Genomic DNA, 21771 nt, shown 5'->3' with positions numbered 1-21771 from the left:
CAGTGAAGGAGCATGTAGAAGGACCCTGAGGCTGACATCGCACAGCACCTCATGCTGATGAAAAAATGTCTGAAGCTGAGAGAATATTTCTCTGATGAGGAATCTTTGGGAGGGACATCCATCAGAAAAAACATTACCAGAGAGAAGTAATTTATTTTCCTTGTGCATCGACTACTGTGCCACAGTAGCCCAGTAATTGACTAGATACAATGGAGTGCCAAATAGAGACCACGCAAGGCCAGGTGACGATAGAGGAGCAACTTGTTAAACACAGTTCAATAGTTTGGATTGTCATTCTATATTTTATATGTTCTCCGACTGTTTGTATTAGCATGCATGGGCGTGTCATGCTATGTTCATTGGAGACAAATTCATTTCTTAGTCACTAAAAAATATAGTTTTTGTAATCCTTCAAAACAGTGTGATGCTGTCTCTGCTCCCCTATGACGAGTCAACTTCCCATTGAAAATACCAAGGACAAAGTCTGCATGGCATTTGGCCTCACTGAGGTGGGAATTTGTGGCACATGCACACGGTCACATTGATTTCAAAGATCATTTACTTAGTGGCATTCAATTCCCATATGAGTAGTGTAGTATGGCTTTACCACAATTCTCAAAGTGTAAAGTTTTCTTTCTACTCTCCATCTTTAAGCACCTCTTTTTTAGTTGTATGATCAGCAGTGGATTATGGAATTCATAATGAACGGAAGTGATGTCACTGTTGGGAGATGCAGCATTCCTTCTGCCTCTACTCGGCCTGCTAAGGCACGAGGGAGGAGAAGTTGATGCTCGGTGCCCTGAATGCGTCAATCCACGGCTCCCTCTCATTGCGCAGGACGATCCACCATTCTTGCTGTGAGCACTGCGGCTCACTCTATCAAGGACTACACTCAGGATGTGTCCCTCACAAACCCCCAGACATTCAGCACCTGCTCTGCCAGGGAGCCATACTGGCAAGGAAGGGTTGTTAATGGTGAAGGAGGTTAGTTGTGGGTGGCAGAAGACCATGTACGCTTTATCTTCAATTGGGGGGGGGCATACTATTAAAAAAGGGGGGTAGGCGGGAGTGTTAGGATCCCTTGAATCCCATGTTTTGGACTTTTTCTTCATTTGGGTTTGACTATTTTTTACGTGGTGTAGGGTTCCCTATGTGAACCAAGGTCACCGGGGATTAGAGTCGAATACGCAATATAAAATTAGAAACCGGTAGCCTTCTACAGGCCAGGGTTCAGAGTGACCTCATAGACAATGACAAGCTCTCTGTCAGATGGTGAAATAGGTCTCTGTAGTTGGTAGCTGCTCCACCTATAATTCCAAGTAGTCACAGCATTCACTATTCCTTCATCCAGTGTATGTCATGAACAACAGTTTGGCTTATTTAAAGATGACCCGCTTTAAACCAGCATCGGATTAAACCCTGTTGAGGCCCCTATGCAGTCGAAAATATGGGGCCCCCCTTGCAAATTATCTCCTAATACGTTTTTAATTCTCTACCATAATATGTTATTGCAGGTACATAGTTTGCACGTTAACAAACTGCCAGCTGCCAGAAGATGAGCTTTTAAGAGACAAACTGTTATGTGAATCTAATGTCTCTGGGTTATGTAATTTAAGTTGTAAAGGGTACATTACATGGATACAGTATTTTGTCTATATAGTCTTTAATGTAAAGTATTCATTTCTTTGAGTTGATTATTTTTTTCCTATCTTTTGGACACAATATAAGGAAGCTTGATTGTCATTTTCTTTCAAGATCAAATCAATCCTAACAGGAGTGGGGCCGCTAAGCCGGTGCCTACTTTGCCTATTTGGTAATCCAGGACTGCTTTAGACCGTTCATTAAATGTTCATTTATTGTTTAAGTTGTCTCAGAAGACCTGCAGTATGTTTCCATTACCTCCGCTTGCATGGTGCGCAAGCATCCCTTGATGCCAATAGAATCCTCCCTCCTTTGCTGTCTCGCAGGTTCATTCTTATGTTTGCACGCTCAGTCTTTCTCTCTCGCCCTCTCACCTTATTTCTCTCTTTCTCAAGAAAGTGGTTATTTGTAACATGCCACATGCTAACAAAGTGCAATAGAGTGCTGAGCAACATGCTTCAGAGCGCTGTGAAAGCAATACAAAACAAAATGATTCAGAAAGAAGAACTTTAGCAGTCATAATTGAGAAAGAAATGTTTATTAAAAAAATTATTACATTAAACCCTCATCAGCATCAGATTGTACCCATATAAAACGTGTAATTCACTTTGCAATGTGAAAATATGCTGGAAAACAACAGTTTCATTTAAAGATGGCATTCAATAAAGTAAGTGGGGCTATTTAACAAAATGATGCTGCTGAATCCTATGGCAATGCATCAAGTTTTCTCTTCAGAAATGCAACATCCATGGTCTGCCAGGCAATTTTAAATGTGAAGTGTAGTGTTTGTATGTGCGTTATAAGCAGACATGGGCCTCATTACGAGTTTGGTGGTATCTCAGCAATAATACCTCTGAACTACCACCAAACAGTATTACCATTACCACCACTTGGTCAGGCAGTATTACCACCAGTGGTATTACCTCCAGATTACATGTGGTGGTAGGCAGTGTTGGTCCCCATTAATTGGACTCCGGACTCCATGGGGATTCTGGCGGTAGTATCGCCAATCTGGCTGGTTTTGGGTGGGTAGGCTGAGGAATTACCTCCAGGATTCTGCTGGTAGTGTTCCTCTGCCTTACCTCCAAACAGGGACGTCATTTCACCAAAATGCCAGGGGTAGTGGAAGTGCCCTCACACGACCCTTAACCCCTGATGACATCAGAGGAAGTGATTTCATTTGACCCCGCCCCAAGTGACATCATGGGAAGTGATGGCAAACAACCTTCCAATTTTCAGATGCGTATAGCACCCGTGTTTCCAGGTGCTCTCATTTCAGTCAGATTTAAGAACTGAGGCACAGAGGGAGGCGTGATGTGTCCATGATCACACATTTGGGGAATGTCATTTTCCAGATTCGATGTGGGGTCTACATGTAAAACGTACATAATGCAGTATTTGTAACAGTGTAACCGGAATCTCTAATACAGGTTAAAGCTAGTCTCTGAAACCTCTATAGAACAATGGGCACAGAAGTACTCGTTATCTGTGACGTTGCTGTTTTAAACAAACCAAAAAAGCACCGACCAGAGGAGGCATACACTGCTGTTTACCCAGGAGCAAAATGCCACATGAGCAAGGCCTGAAAATTAAATCAGTGCCAGGATTTAGTATTGACAAAATGTCCTAGTTATACATGTATGTAGGAGTCAGCTACCACTACGACAGAAGAAGTCTATTAGACTGTTGTGCGTGCACACAGGGAAGAACACCTGATAATGTTATCTTTGGAAGTATAATACCTGGGAAAGGTTCTTTCAATATACACAAGACCCCCCATCGTTTTTATTACCTAAGCGTAATACTGGGTGCCAGAGGACTTAAAAAGCCCCCACCATTAAATGTAATATCATTGCTGCACACACATATCCATGGCACCACGCAGTTATTTTAAATATAAAACGCCCACGCGTTGTTTCTCACCCAGGGACACACTGGCAGACTTCAAGGGCACGCACTGCACACTACCCCTTTGTCAGACAATGGCGTAGCACACATTTGGGGGGCCCCCTGCTAGCCATGCCGTGGGCCTCCCCCAAGCTCCTTAACAAAGCACAGGGTATGCCACAGCCCAGGCAGGCCCAGACCACCACGTGTGTGCAATGTCCATTATGTTTAGGCCACTGGATGGGCATGCACTACCACAAGTCAAAGAAGTAAATATGTTTTTTAATCAAAGCTTAAATGTTTCACGTAGCGTAAAGAAAATGGGGCGGCACCTGGTCCACAAATAATTGTTTTTTGGAGGGTGTTTATAAATATTTGCCACAAGAATGCGATTGCGACTGAGGGCAGCGAGGGAGTCCGAACCAACGAAAATGGGTTGGGGAGAGTCAGGGGGATTCTTCTCCCTCCCCTGAGAAAATGTTTTAAATAATGGGTTCAAATGGTGCATTACACAGCACACTTTCTGTAGACATTTGGGTAAAAGGCCAATAATTTAGGTAAAAGGCTAACAATTGGTTTTGTAGAGTGTTGGATAAATCATGAAAAAAGTACAATAGATGCAAGTCACCAAAAGTGCACAGGGCTTTTCTCAATGCATTATCATGCCAGTCCCTGCAATATATGGCAGTATAAAACATTTTTTATGGTATCCTTACTGGCACTGGGCACAAATCTGCCTCTGACAATATATGCCAGTACTCCTATGTAAGAACATACTCACATTGGTTTGGCCATTCAAAGTGTCATGTCACAATATGAAAACCTGTCCTAACTCGTTCCAATATAAGCCAGTCTAGACCCATAAGAACACTTATGATGCTTGATTCAACATAGATGCTCACTTAATAAAAAGATATGCTACAGTAAGAAATATACAGGCCGCTACACCAAAACCTCAGTCTAGCGAGTTAACACTACTCATCATGTTTGCTTTTTTAAAGATGCAGAGTAATAAATGTCATCCCACAGTAAGCGATGGCTAGACTGACTGCACCAAAACGCAAGTCCTGCCAGGTAATTGCACACATGAACTTGGCTTTGCCTAAATATACCAGTAGAACATGCAAAGTCAATAAAGGATGTGTCAAAAATGCTCTAGTGATCCCCAGTCTCCCAGGGCCAATCACACACATGCACACATGCATCCCCTTTCACACACTGATCACTCACCCATACATCCCCTCTAAGTTTCATTTACACTGCATTCACTATACAGGCACACATCCACCCACACAGAGCAGTCAAAAACACACCATCATATTCATACTCATTCACCCACCAGTCACTTACTCACACCTTCTCTTACATCCACTCATTGCATTCTCTACACAAGCACACACCCACCCACTCAGAACATTCAAAAACATACCATCACAGTCATACTTATTCACCCACCAGTTACTCACTCGTACACCTTTTCTTACCTCCACCCATTGCATTCTTTACACAAGCACACAGCCACAACATTAAAAAACAGACACCACATCATTTCTCATTCACCCATCATTCACATACATACATCTGACACGCACTTTACACATGCAAAATACACATCATATATAAATACATATTTTTTTAAATCCTTCTTACCTTTTTCTTGCAGCTTCCGTCCATCCTTCCAGGCCACCCTTGGCTCCTCCGTGCTGCTCACAAACAGGAACCAGGAAGCTACAAGAGCTTCCTGGTTCCTGTATGTGAGTAGCGAGGATGCCGAGGGAGAAGGGGTTAGAGCTGAATGTGTAACAGTCAGCTTCAATGCAAACCTCTATTGAGCGCCGTCTGGCTCTGCCTTCCCCCTGATGGGTGAGGACTGGGCTAGGCGACCTCCCCCACCTCCAGACCTGGGGTGGCAGGAGCTGCGGGGGCACTCGCTACACCAGGAGCTTCCGTTTTTTGGGGTAAACATTTTTGTTCTTGATTGAAATAATTGGGGTTGCAAAGGAGTCCCCAGGGGTTGCAAATTCAAACCTGTAGTTTGTTAGTGTAGTAATGCGGCAGTAATGCAAGGGTAACTCTGTTACCCCTGCATTACCACTGTATGTTAGCACACCGCCAAAGTCATAATGAGGCCCATTGAGTCCTCTTCAAACTTTCCTAGACCAGAGGGGTGCTGACAGGAGCTGCAGCCTTTAAGCGTCATGCGATGCCTCAAATCACTCTAAGAACAGAAGTGATAATATCGAAGTGATTAACCCAAACTGTTCAATGTTTACTTTTTTGGTCACATTCTTGAAGGACAAAAACCTTCTCCCGCCTTCTTTCCTCACCCCACTCCTCGTCACCCATTTCCCATGCTGCCCTTCTAACTCCTCTTCTCCCTTTCTCTTTCAGGTGGGGTACTTCTTCAGCGAGGTGGATGCCAACCTCATGCTGGCACTCTACAATCACTCGTTCTTCACGCGAAAGGAATCGTATGACTACCAATCGGTGTGTGCCCCCAGAACAGAGAGCCACCCCGGCGCTGCTGGCCGAGGGGTCTTTGTGGTAGGTGGAAACTCTTGTGAATTTATAAATATAATGGGGCGATTTGCATATACTCCCATGCCTGAGAGCTGCACTGGCGGAGTGTGCTAGGAGAACTTTGAGATGTGTGAGTAGGAAAGTGGGGAACACTGCGGAAGCCATTTTCCTTTGAATAGTAAATTGCATGGAAGGAACCACTTGAACTCTTTGTACTTCCTTGCAAAAGTACCACTCTGTGCAATTTTAAACCTTTCAAACACGTCGTGGTCAATAAAAGCCTACATCACAGTTGAATTCACCTTTTCACCTTACTTTTCTGCTTTGTGTTTGAAAAAGTAAAATTGCCTCTGCAATTGACTATTGCAGTAGCCAATTAAAATTGATTCCTGTGCGATCTGCCACCCATTAGCAAGGGCGATCTGCAAGAATTCCATAGGAATTACGCAAATCCCATAGGAATTAATTGTATTACTGCCAGCATGAAAATCACTTACTGCAGGTAATGTAGGCTGCTGTGGCAGGGTGAATGGTGAAGCTGGAGGGCATGTTAGCTCCTTTCAGTTTTACAGCTCCACCTGTAAATGATACAAATTCCGGTTGCAAAAGTGGCAGGAAAAATGTCCAGCCACTTTTTTTTAATAATCTTTGCTTACAAAATGGCCCCTTTGTGTTGGTCTGAAATGGAGAATTACACTGTGGAAGCATGTTGACTTGACATGCTGGTTAGGGTGTGAACCAGTGATTGAAGTGTAATATAAATCATTGGTATGCTGTAGTTCCTTTGCTTTTTACAGAGCGTACCTTTAGTTCAGAGCTTCAAGAAATGCGTCCTGACAGTGATAGAATCTGCTCGGCTCGACCTTCAAGCTCTGGCAATTTGTTATGGCCAGGTACAGACACGCACAGCGTCCGTGGCGCTGCAGCCTGAGCACCTTAACGACCTTCAAACACATTCCTTTCATCAGCAGCAGAGCCTTCATATGCATAATGGCATTTCCAACTGAAAGACCTCAAAGCCCCTGTTACACACTAATCGATGATACTTAAAGTGACCAACTCAAAGCACCACGATTTGTTGATGTCTACGATGTATACCAGTCTAACAGGCAAAAAAAGAAAGTTGTTTTATGTCACTAATCAAATGTTCTCAACATCATGAATAAGAAGGCGCCAGAATTTGTGACATGGAATCTGCATGTCGAATGGAGTTTATTACACACATTATTGTGTTATCTGTTAAATCTCTGAAAGTACAGACCAAGCTGCGACCTGCCCCACCCCGTCCCGTTGCCTAGTTCTATCGGTGAGTGTGACCATAGACCAGCCGCGTTCTTTGCCCTACTGTGGTTTTGGAAATGAAAAGTGGTGCCATCTCCCTACCTATGTCACAGTTTGACCCCAACTCTGCTGCTGCTGACTGCATGTGTGTGCACGCACATGTGTGTCCCTTTAGCAAAGCCTCCTTTCTTAACCTCAGTGTTCAGTTTTACCACACCTTTGCATGCCCCCCCCCACACCTGCCCCCTCTCCTCCCAGGGCCCATTGCTTACTTGTATGCTTACTTGTATGTTCTAAGATTTCCTCTGACTCAGAGGGATCGTTTTCCCCTGTCCGTGTCGTTATGCACACCGCCACATAATATTTGCTCTGAGATGCGCCTCGTCCCTTGTTACGGAGCATGCGCCCTAGCGCAATTGTGTGCTGCATTTAAGAGCTGGATCATTAGTGACAGACTGTCCTGTCCCGTGTTATTGATGGGAACTGCCAATTTCCGCTGAACCTCGTACTTAGTCTGGTAACTGGTGGATCACTCACGCGTGGATGTGGATCGTTCAGTCTTTTAGACGTCGTGGATCTTCTGCATCTCCCTCTCTTGGTGTGCTGTGTACGGCAAGTGCAGCAACTCAACATAAAGCCACAGATTATGAGGCTATTGCACTGACAACAAAGCGGATATGTGGTCTTTGAGTCCTGGGAGGATAGCTCAGGGGCAATGTGCTCATCTTGGAAGCAAGACGACGCGGAGCAACTCAGGTTCGATCCCTGTGACCGCGCTTAGAAACCTCTGGGTATTAAGTGTGTTATAAATATCATATCATATCATACCACTTAGTGCTAGTTGACCGGAACTGAGAAGCAACTGGTGCCTAATGGGGGTGTACAGAGTAAAAATGTCCCAGGCTACCTTGCAATCCCAAAACCTACAAAACTGGTATGCACCACCCCACGGCAGGACCATAATGTGCATTTTAGCAATCTGACACCTTGGGGAATAAAGGAATACATTTTAGGTCCGATTCATACACAGCTGGGCAGCTAAACATAGTGCAAAGGATTCACCTGCTCAGATGGCCAATGTTTGAACATGTCACAAATGTGGCCTGCACATTTGCAGCGGGGTGTGCACCAGTGCAAGCATGCACTGGCCAGCCCCCTGGCATGTATTAGTTTCCGCAGTGTGCACCTCAGCACCATTTTGATTCTGGGAGCGCATTTCACAGGGATGGACCCTTAAATGACCTCTCATTGTGAAAAGTCAAGACATTTAAAAAGGCATGTCTACCCCTCCTCGAAGGATAGCAATGCAGGTGGGACAGTAACAGTTCATACCCCTGCTTCCCCCTTTCACAAAATGCACAAAAGGGTCAGCAATTGTTGCAAGAGAAGGAGTTGAGCTAATGCATTTAGCCACTTGGCCCAAATGCTGATGTGTGCCCTTTCTGTGGTGTTTATTCTGCATCCTTCGGTGCTTTATTTTCCAATGAACGATTAGTGCTAGATCTTATGTTTGCGAAAGATAAACCAAGGGTAGTTCATAAGTTTACTTCATCCATCTGAGAGAGGTTTTGCCAAAGGTCGTGTATCAGATCATTGCTTGGGGTCTTTTCCATTCACTCGACTGTTGTCAGCATCTGTGGCTTTTCCACTGAGGGCCAGTAGTGAGGAGAGCTGCATTTGTTAATTTCAAGAAATTACACATCAAATCTTGTGTAAGAGTTGCAACACGCAGGGACTCATCATGAGTTGGGCCTTAGCCCTTAAATGTGTCAGTAAAGCTATTACGACCTCTTTTAAGGGGTGCCCCAATCATGAGTCAGGCGGTAAGTGGGAGTTTTACCTCCAGCTTTTTGCTGGAGGTAAAAATGTCCCTTTACCGCCTGTTTTTGGTGCTATTACTGCTGGTGCAATTACCACCGGAGGTAATGGCGCCCCCCCAAAATCCATTCGGTCCATTGGACCCAATGGAGAATGGGAGCTTACTGCTGTACAATTACTCGTGATCTGGTGGTAATTGCACCGGACCAAGTAGAGGTAACGCTTTTGTGCTGGTGGTATCCCAGCTGTATTACCGCCAGGATACAGTCAGATTTCTGATGAGGCCCACAGAATGGAATACGGAGGCAGACTTAAAGGATCATCAAGTCATTTCATTAAAGTACACCAATGAAGGGCATATTGTTTTCTTTACTGGGTACAGATGTGGTGGTAACTGTGTCACAGACCCCCAAAACTAAGCGAATGGTCCTGAATTCCATGGAGTCTTGTCGTTCGAGAGTGAGAGATCTAGAACTCTTTGTCAAGCTCAAGGGGTAACGTTGCAGAAATACATGAAGGCTCCCATTCAATGCTTAGAAAACCCCCACAGAGAAATCAAAACCAAAGGGGACCAGCTGACGTCTGTCTATGTGAGACCTGTCTGCCAGGGATTCATGGGCGGTGCCAGGCATGGGTGTGGGAGGAGTCAAGCCCTCCCACTTTGAGGCAGCAGTCATCACTAGGCTGTTAGCCCCAGCCTGGGCTCAGGCGGCAAAAAGCTGTCACATTTGTCACCTCGGAGAGCGGGGTATTTACTTACTTTTAAACATACTTTAAAACTTTTACAGTATCTGAAGAATCAGCAAACGTGTTGAGGATACAGGCCTCCCCAGGGGATGCTATCAATAGACACCCCTAAGTGGAAGCCAGAGACTTAACTGCTGGGCTCAACTTTTAGTTGGCCCATAACCCCAATGATTAGCATTGCTTTGTTTAACTAAATAGCCTGTAAGATGCAGAGGTGTAGATGGGGAAGGGCCTGAGAAGGCCCGGAGGGAAACAGCTAAGAGAAAAAAGCGTTTTTGCTTGTGTGTGTACATGTGGATTGAATGCATGTATACATGTATGCATGTGAAAGTGTGTGTAAGTGCATGTCTGTATGTTTGTATGTGGGGGGTGTCTAAGTGCATGCCTATGAATAAATGCAATGTGAATTGTGCACATGGGTGTGACAATGCGTGTGAATGAGAATGCTGCATGAATGTTCTGGGTGCTCGTGTGAATGGCAGAAGCTGTATGAGTGTGGGGGTTTGTGCGTGCATGCCAGGCTCCGACTGGGGCAGAAAATTGTCCCGGGTTCCAATGAAAAAGTGGCCCACAGTTGCAAATGGCAATTCATTCCTTTTGTGGCAGACTGTTTGAATACTACCCAAGGGTTTTTTTGGGATTAAATTGTGATGGAAATTATGCATTTAAAAGAATATTTATCCAGCAGCACTGGTCAAAACTACTAACCGCATGGTGAAGTAACTCATCAAACTGGCCCAGAGTGGCTATAAATGTGGTGCACCTTGAGCAAAAAAACTGGGCCACACTAACATTTTGCGTTTTTTGTTTTGGGCATTTCCCTATTGCCCTGTAGGCCATTCCGAGCCTGGCACGCGCAATGGAGCATGAACATTTTCTACCAGGAGCGTGGCATGTTTTACAGCCATTTTTGGGCAAAGCAAAGCCAACTTGAGTGTTATTAAGTGAAGGAGGGGTTGCAACAGTGGAAGGGTACTGCAATGAGGCTGTCTGGGTCCTACTGGCATTGAATTGTGTACTCGCATTAAGGATACAGCCAGCTTTGTGAGTGTTCTTACAAGGGGGAAGGCATGTTTCCTTACTGTGGAATGGCATTGTTTTACTGGGGTTAAGGTCAACGTCAACATGATAAGTGTTCTTACAGAGGATAGGGGCGGTGGAGGGGCCTTTGTGTAGCCCATAAAGCAACGTTTTCTTACTGTTGCATGACATTTTCTACTGTCATTTGGGGCAAATACAACATGAGGGTTCCTGTATGGGGGATTTGTGTGTTGATATGTTATTTTTATAGCGCTTTCACCAAAGCACTGTACAGAGAACATATTTATATGAAATGATTACCCAACCAAAGTTGTTACTCAATTATCGACATCAGAAGGATGAAAGGCTGAGTTGGCCTGGCTGGGATTTGAACCTGTGACCTGTAGATCACACACAGATTGCAGCAGCAAAGGCTCAATCGGATGATCTATTGTACCATCTAGCCAGCAAGGGCATGTTTTCTTTTTTTACTGTGCCATTGCTTTCTTTTTTTTTACTGGCATTAAGGCAAAGCCAACAAGAGCATGTTCTTACGTGGGCATACGGCATATATTGGCAGAGCCAGCATGAACATGTTTTGTTATAGTATCATTACTGCCATCATGGGCAAAGCAAACATTCGTATTTTCTGATGTGGGAATACTGGCATATATAGCAGCACCAGAATGGATGTGTTTGGGCGCAATCAGTGCGAAAATGTTTTTTACACGTGCAGAGTACTGGCATACAGTGGGCAAATGTCTTATGAAAATGTATTTGAAAATGCTCTTATGCATTGTTGATAACTTGGCATCTAATGGACATTTTTCATCTCTTACCCTACAAAACCGATTATAAACTGTGTGACTTTTTACCTAATTTATCACAGAAAGTGTACTATACAATTCACCATTTCAACCCCTTACTTACACATGTTCCTCTGGGAGAGAACCCCTCTAAACCCACATGGGCTAGATCGCTCTCACTTGCTACGCTTGGTAGCTCCTACAGATTTGGTTGGAGGCACAACAAGTCATTTTCCCTCTTCTGGCTCCCCTTAGGCTGAGCCCTACTACATTAGCTCCAGGCCCCACTTGTTACACAGTCCTGGCTACGCCAGATGCATCTAATGGTGCATTATAAATAAAGAAGATCTCTCCCTTAGAGTAGTCAACTCCACTTGAGCAGGCAATGCAGATATCATTTTTGCCAAACTAAACACCTCACCAAACTGTACCATCACAATACACTTGGTCTATCGGCCTCCAGGCCTGACTCCAGACTTTCAAGGACATTTACTCCACCCACTATGAGATAACCTTAAGACCGCCACCAAAACGTTTATACTTGGTGATCTTAACCTGGGCCTAAATAACCCAAAAGATAAAAATGCCACTATGTTGGCCAAAGAACTAAATAACATGGGCTTCATGCAGAGAGTCACAAGCCCTACTCACTGCAAAGGTCAGACTTTGGACTGGGTGGCCAACCATAATTGCTCTGCTAGAGTCAGCTCCATCACCTACTACCCATGGACTAACCATAACCTCTTTCAATTCTCCATTCCCAGAACTTCCACCACCAAAACACCTACCTTTGCACTCCCAGCATGGGTTAGAAGTGCACACAAACTAGCTTACGCCCCCTTTCTCCAACGACCCTAGCTTATTAGCAGATACCTACAACAACATACTTGCAAAAGCGATTGATGCCATAACCCCATTAGAACTTAAAAAAGAAAACAAATCCAGGCACACCAACTCCTGGTTTACAGTTCAATTCCAGGCCCCACGCAGCTCTAAACGTAGTGTGCTTACCAAATGGCAGACAAACCCCAGTGACTCCAGTAAGGATGCCTTCAAAGAATTATCTGCACAGTACAAAGAAGCCATTATTAAAGCTAAGTCAAACTCCTTTAACACAAGGATTACTAAGCCCAAGGAAATGTTTGCCATATTCCTGGTCACCCCCACCTCAATCCCAGATGACTTCCCTAAAGATGAAGGCTGGTGCTCCAGTATTACAAGTAGCATTACTCAAACAAATAGATCTCCAAAAATAAAATCCAAGCTCAACTTGAAGCCTTGCCAAACCTGGACATTTCCCTCTCCCCTAGCCACATCACCACTCACTCTGACAACAGCTTCTCCTTCCGAGACATCACTGAATCAGAAGTCATAGACCTCTTCCAACACTTAAAACCATCCATCTGCAAAAGAAACATCTGTCCAGCAAATATCATCAAGGAATGTACGGACCCCCTTGCACCTTTCTTAACAGCCTTCATCAATGCTTCATTCACCTCTGATCTTGTCCCGCTTAGCCTCAAATAAGCATGGTTGCGCCCTCTTCTAAAATAAAAACTCCCTTGACCCTACATTCCCTAATAACTACCGACCCATACTACAGTCCCCTTCCTCCTAAAAATCCTTGATAAAGCAGCTCACAACCAAATACAACACTTCATCGAGACCAATTACATCCTCGGCAAGAGGCAGTCAGGGATCCACAAAGGTCACGGCACAGAATCCGCCCTTTTTGATCTCAAAAACCAAATATCTTCCATCATGGATGAATTCAAACCAGCTCTGCTCCTACTTCTAGATCTCTCGGCTGCTTTCAATCTCTTGGGCCACAAGACTCTCATGAGACATCTTACCCATGCAGCCCAATTCTCCACAAAAGCCACTTCCTGGATTACCTCCTTCTTGGAAGCGAGAGCCATGATGGTCTTTTCTAATCAGGCAAGCGCAGCACTGCTACAATCCACTCTGGAGACCCTCAAGGCTCCTGCACGGCACCTACTCACTACAATCTATTCATCAAACCACTTTTCGTCAAACTGGACTCCCTCGACATAGCATAATCAAAGTATGCAGATGACACTGAGGTACTCCTACCACTCTTTGGCTCGTATGATCAAGATGCCCTAGCTCTCCACAAGATATAGGCCACCATCCAAGGCTGGATGCCAACAAATGGCTTGATGGATGCTCAAAGAACACAAAACAGAGATCCTCCTAGTTGGCCCTAAAGAAACCCTAAGTAAACTGAGCAATCAATATAACAACTTCACCATTGACAACATAACTATTCCTGTCTCCTCGTCAGTAAAATCTCTAGGCATCTATTTAGACCCAACACTTTCCATGTCTCGCCAAATAAGCTCAATTGCCTCCACTTCCAAACTCACCACCAAACTAATAAATGCAGTAAAACCATACTTGTCTAAGGAAAACCGCCTTTCAATAGCTAGAGCCACCATTGGGGCCAAACTAGTCTATTGCAATGTTCTCCGAGCAGGTACCTCGGCCAAAAACTTGAATAGACTTCAAGTCATTCAAAACAACGCTCTCAGAGCAGCATTAACAAAACATCCCCAAAAGAGATCACATCTCACATGCCAGGCACGCAGCCCACTGGCTCCCCATCAAGGAACAGATTACCTTCAAGACACTCACCCTTACCCACAAGTGTCTGGCACTCACAGCAGCCCCCCTGCCCTTACCTATCAGAGAAAATTGTCAGAGCTACCTCATGGCGCCCCAAAAGAGCCTGCCACACAAACCAACTGATCATCCCCCTTACCAATAGAGCTAAAGCAGGCGGCATAGGCTTCCCCTACATCACCTCCAAATCATGGCCTGCCTTACCGAACTCGCTCAGAGCTGAGACATCCCTCACTGTATTCCCTACCCTACCCCATTTTACAGTTTTAGTCCTCATTAGTCTGTTTTCTGTTTATATAACTGTTTGTATTCTATCTATACTGACCACCTCATGTTTATGCTTTGTACTCCCTCACCTGTTTCTGTCCTTCTGTTTTTGTCATCCACATGTAACTACGGTTGCCTTCTTGTAAAAGCGCCACAATGCCTTCGGGCTGTTGCGCGCTTTATAAATGTTAATAAATAAAATAAATTAGGAACACGTAACATCTACTAAGCCTCCTGGGCTCCAGGTGTGAAGCAACAGCGAAATAGGTTTAATGGCCGTACTCGTTAACAGCTTTCAAATCTACCATCCAGCCCCACCCCCCAAAATGTTGTGGCTGGCTCCTCCGCCTCTGCAGGGATTCGAGTTTGCATGTTATTGCCGATTCAGATTTGGAAGGGCAGTTTGTTGTGCTGCAGAAATAATTACAGAAATGTGTGTTGAGCCCGTGTAGTCTGAGGCATCAGTATGTGACATAGCCATGTTGGCACGGGCTTGCAGATGTATGAATGTCCAGCACTGCAACGGTGTTCGTCCAGGTCGCAAATTGTGAATTGTGATTGCAATACCTAACTTTGAACACGAGGTGGCAAGCCTCTATCATAAATGTGATTTGGTTCACAATTATGAAGAATTCAGAAAAGGACACAATCAATCACACAACGCCATTGAGCTGTCCATGCTTCACCCCCCACCCCGCCAAATCCGCCTCCCGCAGCAAACTTTTAACTGAGGGGCGTGGCTTTGAGTCATACCTTTGAGTTAGAGAGGAAAGGAAGCCTTTCCTAAAACCAGCGGCTTTAAAGTGTTATTGTGTTCGTGCAGAAACATTTATTTGCATCAATGCAGCAAAACTTTAAAGATACTAGTTTCAGTAAAGGCTTCCAGCGCTGCATTGCCTTACAAAATGAAATGCACACATCAGCCACCGCTGCACGGGTGCAACCAAACATATTGTGTTATTTCACATCCAAGGGTAGGGGGTTGATGTGTGCCCTTGCTTTTTGTCACGCAGAGAGGCGGGGGAAGCATTTTCTGAAACTTCCAGTGTTAAAGGGTGTTGCATGTTAGCTCATCATGTATGTATGCATGTGTGCAAGGAGTGTGTATGTAATGTATGTGTGAATGAGGGTATGTGGGCCGATGCGCATGGAAATGAGCGAGTGTATGGTCAATAGGATGTCTAAAAGAGTGAGTGAATGAGTCGGTGTGTGTGTGTGTGTGTGTGTGTGTGTGTATGTGTATATATATATACATATATATATGTGTGTGTGTGTGTGCTAATGCATAATGCTGGGCCGACGAGCTGACTCTGGCGTGTAGAGTTTGGGAGGTGGGGGGGTGTGGTGGTTTATAGGCGAGGGACAGATGAGGAAATGGGATATATGGGCTCCCCGCCAGACAACCGTTGAAAAGAGGGGGTGCCTCTAAGATTGCCCCCCAGTTTCTGAAGTGACCTTGCCCATCACCAGTTAGCCCCCTCACCCTCCGAAATGTAGGTTTCATTGCTCTTCTGGACACAATATCTACGATATTTCAGCATGTCTAACATCTGCACTGCACTTTAAACCTGATGAACCAATCTATTCTTTGCCATGACGTGTCTCCAGTTGTCCCAGATACAACCGAGAACCCAGAAAACGTTCCACGTGCATTAAAGAAGTGCCTTAAATGACTACATGGTCTGTGTGCTTAAGCTGATTGGCTGATTCGCGCAAGTTCTTACTCTACTTCAGGGGAGTTGCTAGGTCTGGAAAAGACCTGGGGCTAAGCTGATGTCGGAACTGTTGGGACTGGGGGCTAGCTAGTCTTTTGGCTGTAGCTCCATAGGCTGTGGCATCTGGTCAGCCTCTGCCAGTCTGCCTTCCAAATAGCTTGCACCTCTGTGAAGATTCTTCCTCTCCTGCAGATAAGAGACCACATGTCTCAGGAGGATAGCTCAAGGGCAACACGCTCGCCTTGGAAGAAAGGCTACACGGAGCAGCACAGGTTTGATCCCTGGGTCCGCACTTAGGAACCTCTGGTTATTAAGCGCATTATAAATGACCAATTATAATCACAGGTCTTCCAAAGGAGAACCCAGACCTCTATATGCATTTGCGGAAGACGCGGCATGTGTAAGACCCAGGTGCAAGAGAACCATAGTCAGAAAAGCAGCGTTTGCTCACAAATGTCTTTTCACATTTAAAGACTTGGCCATTGAGCGAGAGATCCGCCACCTGTCCTTAGAAGGTCTCTGGATGGCGAGCTACAGCAATAGATGCAGAGAATGTTGGAGCAATATGTTGATTATTTATATAGCGTTTTATATGAACAGAACCAACTCAAAGCTCTAGTCCAAGATCAATAGATGCAGAGAATGTTGGAGCAATATGTAGATTATTTATATAGCGTTTTATATGAACAGAACCAACTCAAAGCTCTAGTCCAAGATCAATAGATGCAGAGAATGTTGGTGCATTTGATAGAACAATAGAGAGAGTATTTATGTTGTGCTTTAAATTAACAGAACCGTCTCAAAGCACTAGTTGTTTTTCAAGGAGAGACTAAACAGACTGGCGTAAACGAGTTAAATAAACAGAACATAATTTTTTCTTAAGATGGCCTCAAAATGCCTCCATAAAGATTGTGAATGGGAGCAAGTTACGCCAAGGTGCATCTATTCATCAAGTTTCAAAAATACACATTGGATAGAGTCCCTACCAGACACTTTTGACATGGGAAGAACAGTGGGCGTGATGGTCTTTGACATGGGCAAGCAGTGAATTGATCAATGGATCTGATGAGCATGAACTTGCCTTCTCGGTCTTCTCATCACTCTGCTGCAGGTTGTGTCCAGAGAAGGGAGCCATCACATAATTTGTGTTTGTCCACAGTAGGTGGGCAATAGCTTTCTTGGGAAGGCCAGTGAATGCGCTTTTGTCTGTAATTTCCTTACCGCCCTAATGACCGCATTACTACCACTTGGCTACCTGGTCTGCAAATTAGTGTGGTCATGGTTTTAAATTCGTAAACACAAACTTCAATTGATAAATTATTTTGTAACTATACCAGCATATTTTAACCTTACATTCCACCGGCAGGTTTTTCCAAAAGAGGGGTGAAAGGGTGAATATTGGGTAGATGTGGATTAGTCTGTGTTTGGAGCCAAAAGGAATGACCTCAGTTTTGTAGGGTTTCTTTGTAGCTGATATTTTCTCATCCAATCCACTATAATCTCATTGCTGGCATATCCATGCAGTGTGCAGCGTTGCCATCAACCAAAGAATAGAGCCTAGAATCTTCCAAATGCAAACGATACCTCAACCGGCCACTGGGGGCAGCATATGCCTGTTCAATAGGGGTATGCCAACAGAGCTGAATCCTGTGGCACCCCAGAGGTAAGACAAATGTTAGGACAAACAAATGACCTCTTTCGCAGGGGTTTGCCAGGGACAAAGAAGTACGCAAGGACCAAACCTTAGATACCAGGATTTATATTTGGGGATTTGTAGCTTTTGAATTCGTTTATGGGTTCACACCATGTTCAGGGCATTCCCTTAATTAAGTCTGTCCCTTTTACTAGCTCGAACAGTAAGGCCTTCATGAATCTCTCAAAGGAAAGTCCAGATTTTGTTGGGGAAGACCTATATAGTGTGTGGAAGAGCCTGTAACACAGGGGACTGCAGCCTTTGGCTCTCCAGATATTTTGTACTACAACTCCCATCATCCCCAGCAAGGACAGTCAGCAGTGTGTTATCATGGGAGTCGTAGTCTAAAACATCTGGAGAGCCACAGGTTGCAGACCCCTAACATATGCCCTCAGAGCCGACAGCATAGGCTGGGATCAAGCATGACTCCTAAAGTTTTGACCTTGGAGAGGTTAGGTAACTGGGCATCACCCTGCCCATCTGGCCATGAGTGATTAAGCAAATGGCACCAAAAGAAAATACTTTTTAACATGTATTAATACACAATTGGTTCACCATTCAATGTCCAAATATGGGGCGAATATTTTAGATTCTGTACCTTTCGGAGCGGCTTCAAATTGGTAACGTATGAGGGCCCCCTTACGTGGTCAGAACCCAATACTACATTTCGATGGGGTTCAGGTCCAGTTTTTGAGTAGGCCATTCTAAAACACACACTGTGTTCTACTGCAGCCATGATCTACTTGTATGCTCTGGTGTAATTGTCTTGCTGCATGGGCCATTTTCAGCTCAGCGCATCAACAAATGGACTAGCCAGATCCCCTAGCACTTACAATACAATGCAGATTTCATGAGTGTGTCTTGGAGTACCCGCCCAGGTCCTGCGCCAGCCAAGTACCCCAAACCATCACTCCAAACGCCATGCCTGGGTAACCCTGCTGTATTTCGCTTAAAAAAATGGTTCCTCGCCTACATCTTCTACATTCATTCTTCAGACACTTACTTCTTCTTGCTTTTACTTCGTCTGCATCTTCTCACTGTCATACTTAGGTTTAGCGTTAGAGCTGGGGTTAGGGAGAGGGCCACCATGCAGTTTAGGGTTAGGTTTAAAGATAGGGGACAAAAGGGGTTAGGGGTGTATATGGGGTTCCAGGGAAGAAAATGGCTAAGAAGGGGAGGTTTACATATGGTCTCTCCCTGCAATGTCAAAGTAAACTTTAGAAGAAGAGAGAGGTTAGGGCTAGTAACAGGGTTAGAGTAATTATCAGCTGTGTGGTAGGCATTTAGTTAAGGGTGAGATTTAAGGTTAGACAGGTTTAGGGCTAGGATCAGGGTCAGAGTTAGGATCAGGGGTAAATATGGGTTAGAAAGACATGGGGGTTGCTGAGGGTCCATGCCTCGAATGGTGAAGAGAATTTTAGAAGAAGTGTAAGAAAGAGGAAGTGAAGGTAAGGAGGGTAATAGTGTTGCAGCAAATGCGCTGGGATGTGAATGCATAAGAAGCAAAGCCATACATAAAGGCTAGGATGAGATTTATATGCTCAAACACAGTGTTTGTCATTCACCAATAAGAACGTTTCTTATTAAGGCCAAAAGTTCTACCCTTGTCTTTTCTGTGATAAGAGTGAAGTTTCAGAGATGCTGTGGGATGTCTGCTGGCTTGCCTTCTGGTGATCTTAAGAAGCGCGTTGTGGCGATTTGAGTGGCAGCCTCAGGCAGTCACCCATCCCTTTTGCAGTCGGTTTCCTGTTTCTACTGGAGTGGAGGTGGAGCATACTACATATGTCTCGTGGCACTGCGTAGCAGTCGCAGAGTGGCGATTGAGTGGCAGTCTCAGGCAGTATATGGCTGCTAGGGCTAAAGGGGGTGCTAATCCCCCCCCCATTGCGGGAAACTGGGCTGGTACGATGTTGGAGGATGAGTGCCGCTGCCTCCGCAGCTTGCGCTTGCGGAAAGAAGGAACTATTGAAAGCGACCTAGAAAATCAACCTCTCTTTGCGAAGCTCTCCTCGCAACCTACACGACACCCATTGTTGGACTCAACAAATGTGAGGGCTACAACTTGCTTTTCCTTCTCGCCCGAGAAAATTGCTCAAGTCGACCAAGTTAACGAACATGAAAACGAAGAAATCTTCAAAATTCCTGACTTCCTCAAATCCAGTCTCCCGGTCGATGGCAGCCAGTACCGCACTAGGGAACTGAGTGGATCCCAGCTTTGCACGAAAAAGGTGTGCATAACTCCTAAAACACCCACGAAGCATACCTCTTCCAACATCCGGCAACTAACATCTGTGCCGGCAATCATATCAACCCCCTCAACGAGTGAGGCCCCCCCGCACCCTCTCACACTTCCAGAGCCCCAGAGCCCTTGTGGCGACCCACCTGAAAATCGCGTGGTGGTTGCGCCTCTCTGGAGAAAGAGGCGTCCCCTGGCCTCGGGCGGGTTGCTGCTGGCTGGTTCTGTGCCCGGCTCTCGAGTGGGTGGCGGCGAGGTGGAGGCTGGTGACGACCGCGCCGGCCTGGCTGCTCCAGGAGGGCGGCTCTCCCTGCACCTGAGTTCAATCTGCAGGACTCCAGGCTAGCACGCAGGACGCCTGCACAAACACAGGTGCAGATCCATGAGCCGCCAGCAGGTGGCAGCCTCCGAACTCCATCTGGGAGACTTCCCAGTCCAGAGGACTTGCATGTATTGAAATCGCCACAGCCTCCTTCATCACTACAGATTCCTCCAATTGAAATGTTGGACAATACACCAAATTTAAAAATAAAACCTAAAAAGAACTCGCCCAAACCTCTTTCCAAAAGAAACCAAAGAAAGTCCCACTCTACCAAAGGGACTCAAAAGAGGAAGACACCTACGCAAAAAAAGGCAAAAGGCGAAACTCCAAAGAAAATCCAAAAGCAGCCTTGTCAGAGTACACGCAACACAGTACATAAGACCACTGCTCTACTGCTAACAGCCAGTGGACAAACTCTACTTGCAAACACCATGAAAGACTTCTTTAGAAAGCAAGGAAAGCACAAGTTTGACATTATACAAGATCTTTCAGACGCTGAAATGCTTGAGGCAGTTCAAGAAACTCAATTGCCAATAAAAACACGAAAAATTGTCAATGACAGTGGCAAACCTGAAAGAAATCTACCCATACTGCCAAAATGGAAAACAAACAGACTATACCCCTACTCCTGGCCAAACTGTGACAACTGAAGTAAACCTTTCACTGAATAATCCCCTGCAAAACCCCAGATCAGTTCAGGCAAACTCTGGTAGTCTGCCTCTCTCAACTGTAACATCAGTACATGACAGTGCGTACCCACTTGAGGACGCTCCTTTGCATCAACCTGAGTCTCCCACAGGAAACCTTGCACCCAACATTGAGACCTTTGGTTTGGAACAACTTAGACGCAGCAAAAGAGCCCAGCCAAGAAAACGCCAGGCAAAGGTCTCCACCATCTAAAGACAAAGTCCAGAAAAACGCAGACAATTTTCCTACTCCAATTGGTCCTAAACCCTTTTTTGTAGAATTTTCGGACTCTATCAAGCCTACAGATAGCACTGCACCAAAAGTTTTACCATCACGAAGGACATCTCTTCCTCCATTTCTATCTCCGCCTCCTAGGTCTAGAAGACAAAGTGACGTGACCTACACTGGCACAAAAGAATCCTATGTAAAGAAACCAGACATTTTCTCCATCATGTCATCGGTCAACAATGCGCTGGCTCCCTTCTGTA

General features: G+C 45.1%; 1 protein-coding gene across 2 annotated transcripts in view; it reads left to right on the top strand.

Moving 5' to 3' along the window:
* The window catches only part of CACNA2D2 (calcium voltage-gated channel auxiliary subunit alpha2delta 2), a 2156122-nt gene that overhangs the window by 2062174 nt on the left and 72177 nt on the right, over positions 1-21771 (top strand). For both annotated transcript variants that reach the window (XM_069644058.1, XM_069644057.1), the window contains one exon: positions 5920-6072. In XM_069644058.1, coding sequence (XP_069500159.1) covers positions 5920-6072 — 153 coding nt within the window. The remainder of the gene's footprint in view (positions 1-5919; positions 6073-21771) is intronic.

The sequence above is a fragment of the Ambystoma mexicanum genome, chromosome 2p, assembly GCF_040938575.1.
Source record: "Ambystoma mexicanum isolate Mex_15411 chromosome 2p, UKY_AmexF1_1, whole genome shotgun sequence".
Lineage (NCBI taxonomy): Eukaryota > Metazoa > Chordata > Amphibia > Caudata > Ambystomatidae > Ambystoma > Ambystoma mexicanum.
Note: the sequence above shows the minus strand (reverse complement) of the source record. Positions and strands in the feature narration are given on the sequence as shown.